The 6,425-nt window shown below is 45.2% G+C and overlaps 1 protein-coding gene across 1 annotated transcript in view; it reads right to left on the minus strand.

Annotated features, from left to right (window-relative positions):
- The window catches only part of LOC138968506 (UDP-N-acetylglucosamine--peptide N-acetylglucosaminyltransferase 110 kDa subunit-like), a 98,635-nt gene that overhangs the window by 81,677 nt on the left and 10,533 nt on the right, over window positions 1-6,425 (minus strand). Inside the window, exon 3 of the mRNA XM_070341075.1 lies at window positions 2,226-2,469. Coding sequence (XP_070197176.1) covers window positions 2,226-2,469 — 244 coding nt within the window. The remainder of the gene's footprint in view (window positions 1-2,225; window positions 2,470-6,425) is intronic.

Raw genomic sequence — 6,425 nt, forward strand, 5'->3', positions numbered from 1 at the left:
TCTGGCATGGCCGCGAATGCAAAGGAAGAAGTTTCTGATTTTTTTTAGTATACTCCTTCTCAAACATGTTAATGCTGTCTTACTTTCTGCCCGGCTTTCAATCTGAAATCACTAATATATATATATTCATATTAGCATACCCTGTATATGCGTTCTTCCCTAAAAACCTTTCTCAAACAAAGTTGAGAGAAAAAAAATATCGAAGTAATTCAATAAACTGTATTCAAACTGGTCAACAACTCTTTGTTTAAGTACCAGAGATGGTTTCAAAAATTGATTAAAAAAACAACAACAAAGAACACCACAATTTGATTATATGCTCTGGGTCAGTGTGTACGTGTCGAGGCGAGAGACTTAAGCCCGGGATAAACTCTATCCTCGAGCTAATTCAGTCCCACTGTAAAAATATTCAATGCATGAGTAGAGGTTAGTCCTATCCTCGCACTAAGTCGGGGGTTAAACTATCCCTCAGTTTTGAAACAAACTTGAACGTTTAAATCCACATGGTGATCCCCAGACCCCTTCCTTTACCTCCAACTTACTTTCCTTAGTCCTAAAACAAATGTTTCCTTGTTGTGCCGCACTTTGCCTAATCCAATGGGAATTTGCACAAGAAAACAGCAAAGCGAAGCCCAAAATGGCACGAGAACAAGACCTGAACCCAGTTCGAAGAAACACTCATCACGCTTTTCGTGATGTCAAGGTTTACATGGGTCATTTCGAACAGAACGACCTCTCTTTTCAAACCCCGATTCTTGTATTTAGAATGGCCTTGAGAGTTGCGGAAATTCCCATGCCAAAAATAGATCGAGGGTATTGCACGGGTTAGTTATCTTTTTTGTAACCTCGACTCATGCACGGGACTAAAGTGCTTCTGCTATCTTCGGGATAACTAGTCTGGACTAAGCTATTATCCCGGGCTTAAAAGTTAAATTAACCTTGACTCGTACATACCCGCCCTGGTGGGTTTTTTTTTTACACAACCACACTCTGACTCTCTCCTAACCTTTCCCAGAAATAAAAACACAAAACACTTTTGATACAAGTGTAACTGTATGATATCTACTAGCTCTCTATTTATCTTCCACCTGATGCAAGAAGTCATTAACAATTCTCACACTTGCTAATGTTGAGCTGTGATTAGTGTGACCTACATCAAGAAAACTATACCAAAGAGCAACCAAGAAACAAGAAGGGCAAAGCCCATACGACTCACATGCTTCACCTTGACCTTTACATGACCTTGACCTTCAGGGTCAAGGTCAAATAACTAAACCTAGCAATGACATCATACACTAAGAACTGCTTTACACATTTTTCCTACCAAAATACATGTGACCTTGACCCAAGGTCAAGGTCATCCAAGGTCATGCAACACAAAGCTGTTAATTCAAGACATAGGAAGTACAATGGTGCTTATTGGCTCTTTCTACCATGAGATATGGTCACTTTTAGTGGTTCACTACCTTATTTTGGTCACATTTCATAAGGGTCAAAGTGACCTTGACCATATGTGACCAAATGTGTCTCATGATGAAAGCATAACATGTGCCCCACATAATTTTTAAGTTTGAAACAGTTATCTTCCATAGTTCAGGGTCAAGGTCACTTCAAAATATGTATACAATCCAACTTTGAAGAGCTCCTGTGACCTTGACCTTGAAGCAAGGTAAACCAAACTGGTATCAAAAGATGGGGCTTACTTTGCCCTATATATCATAAATAGGTGAGGTATTCAATCTCAAAAACTTCAGAGAAAATGGGAAAAATGTGAAAAATAGCTGTTTTTAGACAACATTTATGGCCCCTGCGACCTTGACCTTGAAGCAAGGTCAAGATGCTATGTGTGTTTTTTGGGGCCTTGTCATCATACACCATCTTGCCAAATTTGGTACTGATTGACTGAATAGTGTCCAAGAAATATCCAACGTTAAAGTTTTCCAGACGGACGGACGTCCGGACGGACGGACGTCCGGGGGGGACGGACGGACGGACGACTCGGGTGAGTACATAGACTCACTTTTGCTTCGCATGTGAGTCAAAAAAGGGCTTTCCAGTTAAGAACAAGCGATACTGCGCTATACATGCTGTCATTTCAGCATTGTTTCATTAGTTGAAAGATTGACCAAATGTATTAATTTCGTTTTACGCGACTTGTTTAATTTGCATAACTGACTAATTCCATTGGTGTTTGCGAAATTATAAGACCATTTATGAGTAAATACCGGATTGTACTGAAGTGCTGTAACATAGGCCTGAACTGCTTGCTCCATGTCCCCAGCAGCCACCAGAGCAGCGGCTAGATTGATGTAGCCGTCAATGAAATCGGGTTTCAGACGTACTGCATGCCGATAGTTTTCCAAGGCCTCCTGAAGCTGTCCCCGCTCCTTGTACACATTACCCAGGTTTGAGTATGCTTCTGCCAGCATTGGGTTTTGTTTGATGGCTAGCTGACTGAAGTATGAAGATCTGAAAATAAGAGATACCAGTGTAGAGGTGTTATGCAACTTGCCATCTCTTAGAAAACAGAGATGATCTAGCAAACGCTCCAACAGTGTCAATAATATCAAAATAGCTCAAATCTTGTGGTGCTTCACTGATTTAAGACTGCCCCCCTTTTCAGACCTTGCTTTTTTTTTTTAGATCTTCTGTTCACAACTCCTGCAAATTTACCTCCAGTCTTTTTCTGTTTTACAGAGAACAAGTGTGCCAGATATATATGGTCAGGAATCTGTCAAGGTGTCCAAATGCAAAAATCCTGTTCTGGATACTTTTATTACTTTGTATTTTATTCTGTTTTTAAATTACTACAATATAAACAATACTGTTATGAAGTATTCCTCATGCAGATTCTATCCATACCAAATTTATGTCTGTCAGTCGTCTGGATGCTGAGAAAATTGACTTTGTTCAAGAACAAGAAGAGCAAACGCTCGATCGAGTCACTTTCGCAGTTCTGAATATTATATGAGGCATCAGATGGACAGGAAGAAATTGCTATTCACAACACAATGAGTCACGTTCACATAAAATTTGAGCCCGGTCACTTTTATAGTTTCCGAGAAAAGCCGAACAGAAAAGGCTAGTTATCTCCCTTGTTTTTCTGATAACGTTCGTAAAAGGCTACAGATGTAAATACTTTGATGTAAAGAATAATCCTACAAAGTTTCAATCACATCCGATGAACTTTGTCAAAGATATAAAATGTCTAATTTTTCCTTTGACGCTGACCTGTGACCTTGAAAAAGGTCAAAGGTCAACGAAACCATCGTTAAAGTGTAGAGGTCATTGGGGGTCACGACTAAACAAAATATGAGCCCGATCGCTTTGATAGTTTCCGAGAAAAGTCCAACGTTAAGGTGGTGTCTACGGACGGCCGGCCGGACGGCCGGCCGGACAGACTAACACTGACCGATTACATAGAGTCACTTTTTCTCAAGTGACTCAAAAAAAGCACCTTTTTGGGCACACAAGGCGTTACGCGAAACGCATGGTACCATCTCAATCTAATTTTTAATAGGTCCAGAAATGGATGGAGAAACATATGTTAGATTAATGAAAGTTTGATCTGAACATAGGTTTTGGATTTTGAGCGTTCTTCTTACAGATTGTAAGGCTTCTTTTTAAGCCTACTGTCTATATGATACTTACCGAGACAGTACTATTCTTGCACATTATCTATTATAGGCCGAAAAAATTGGACAAAACGCTGCGTGGGTATAATTATCTCCCATAACCATGCGCCACCGTGGATCCCAAGCACTGTCCGAGTGCTTCCCCCTTACAGAATGTAGGTGGCGCGTCCTCTTTCTTTATGAGCTGCAGACCCTCAAAAAGCCCATAACATATCAAGAGGGGTTGGTTTTTGGGGTTTAATGTCTCTTCAGCAGATGCTAGCTGCTATTCGAGACCGTATCAAGAGGGGAGGCGGGAGGGAAACTCTAATAGTACTGTCTCGGTAAGTATCATATAGACAGTAGGCTTAAAAAGAAGCCTTACAGTCAATATAACACTTACCTCGACAGTACTATTCTTGCACAGAATACCAGAGTGGTGTGAGGGTGATATGTAGAGTATTAAACTCCTTAATCAAAATCACTTAAATCCAAGGATTAAGATACCCAGGCAATTTTCGAACAGTACTACCGTAAAAGAAAATATACCCAAGAAAAATACCTTAGACTGACGTGACCATGCTGGCAACCACTGCTTTGGCAATGCCATATGACTGGTCAAGCCTGAGACTGGAAAAGTCTCGCATATAGTGGTTAATAAACGTGGCTGGAGTCTTCCAGAACGCGACCGCCATTATGCTTTGGAGCGAGGCACCCCGCACGTGCGCCAACGAGGAGCCGATAGCCCGAATCTCGTGTGCCCTGATGTCAGGGACCACATCCACTTGAGCATGAACATAAGCCTGTTTGATAAGCAAGGTCAGCCAACGAGCTAAAGTTTGTCTAGAAATATCCGATTGGTACTTCGGATTAAGCGAGACAAACAGTGACCGCTTAGAAGACCGAAAGCTACGTGTTCTATCCAGGTACACTCTAAGGGCACGTACTGGGCAGAGGAAGCGATCAGGGTCATCATGTTCAAGAGTGGGAGCCAAGGCTTGAATGACTACTGGTTTGGACAACTCCGAGGCATTCTGATTCTTGGCTCGAAAGTCTGGTAGGAAAGCCAACGTCACCTGATGTGTGGTGAACTCAATGTCAAATTCCAGGCCACTCAAAGCACTGAGTCTACGGCAAGTGGCTAAAGCGATGAGGAACACAGTCTTAAAAGTCAGTAACTTGATACTAATGCCTGCCAGGGGTTCAAACTCCTTGCTACGCAGGAGTTTGAGAACCAGGAAGACATCCCACTTGGGAAATGAAACCCGAGGTTTAGACACCGCTGCATTGCTAATACCCGAAAGGACATTAGCGATGAGGGAGGAACTGATCAAGTGTTCAGGTCTGCGACCAGTAGCAGCCGCAATCGTGGAAGTGATGGCAGATTTGTATCCAAGAAGAGTCTTAGAAGAAAGACTCTTCTTTTGATACACTTCCACCAGGAAGTTGGCCAAGTCCTGTGTTGAGGGATAAAGCGGCTTTATCCCCTTGGACAAGGCGAAGGAGGCCCAAGCTCTCCAGCGTAAGTCGTAGAGCTGATTAGTTGATCGCCTCTTAGCGTTCAAGGAAAACTCTACTGAACTCTTGTGCAATCCTAGTGCAAGCAGTTTGGAGCGCACAAGAGCCATGCGGTCAAGCACAGACTCTCTGGACGTGGATGAGGGAGGCCTGATCGAGGCTGGAGCAGACTTCCCCCGTCCAGATTCAGAGGTAGAGGGTCTACGTGGGTGAGACCGCGAAGATCTGGAAACCACGGAGCTGTTGGCCAGTAAGGCGCGACCAAAATCAGTCTTGGCCGTTCCTGCAGATACTTTGCCAGTACCCTCGGAATCAGAGATGTCGGGGGATAGGCGTAAGCATCGAGGAGCCTCCACGAGAGAGTGAATGCGTCCACGTGGAACGCATTCGTGTCTCGAAAGGGGCTGACGTACCTGGGAAGCCGAGCGCTGAATCGAGTTGCGAACAGATCGATCAGAGGACGGTCCCACCTTGCCCAGAGACGCTGTAGAACGTTGTGAGCGATGGTCCATTCTGTGGGGAGAACCTGATCGCCCCGACTGAGAATGTCGGCCAGGGCGTTCAGTTTCCCCGGAACGAATTGGACTGACATCCGGACCTGATTGGTCTGGCACCAGAGCAGAATCTCCTCCGCTAACAGGGAGAGGGACCGAGAATTGGTGCCCCCCTGGTGGCGAAGGTAAGCTAGGCATGTGGTGTTGTCCCCGTGGACCAACACATCCTGATCCCGAATCAGGAGGCGAAACTCCAGCAGAGCCCGACGAACCGCCTCCAACTCTAGAAAGTTGATGTGTAGGAGGGACTCCTCCTGGGTCCAGACCCCCTGGGCCTCGTGCAGGTAGAAGCGTCGGTGTACAGGAAGAGAGACGGCCGTCTCGGTTGGATAGGCACCGCAGAGTTGAGCCAGATCGGGTCCAGCCATTGGACTACAGCCTCGTGAAACCAAGGCCCGATCTGGACCAACTCGGTGTAATCGAGAGGCCTGGAAGTCCGATCTGCTACTGCCCGTTGCAGGGGACGTTTGTGTAGCCTTGCAAGGGGCAGCAGCAGAGCGACAGACTCCATGGAACCCAACAGTTCCGCCAGCCGTCTGTGAGGAACAGCGCGGCAAGCCTGAATGGAGAGGATCTTTCGCCTCAGGGAGAGGATCCTGTCCGGGGAGGGAGACACAGTGTAAAGCACTGTGTCGAACGCCATCCCCAAGTAGCAAAACTGCTGGGCTGGCACGAGGTCCGACTTGTGCCACTGTATCTGGAACCCCAAGGCATGGGTCCGGTCCAGGACCTGCCGGTT

Source organism: Littorina saxatilis, linkage group LG6 (assembly GCF_037325665.1).
Source record: "Littorina saxatilis isolate snail1 linkage group LG6, US_GU_Lsax_2.0, whole genome shotgun sequence".
NCBI lineage: Eukaryota > Metazoa > Mollusca > Gastropoda > Littorinimorpha > Littorinidae > Littorina > Littorina saxatilis.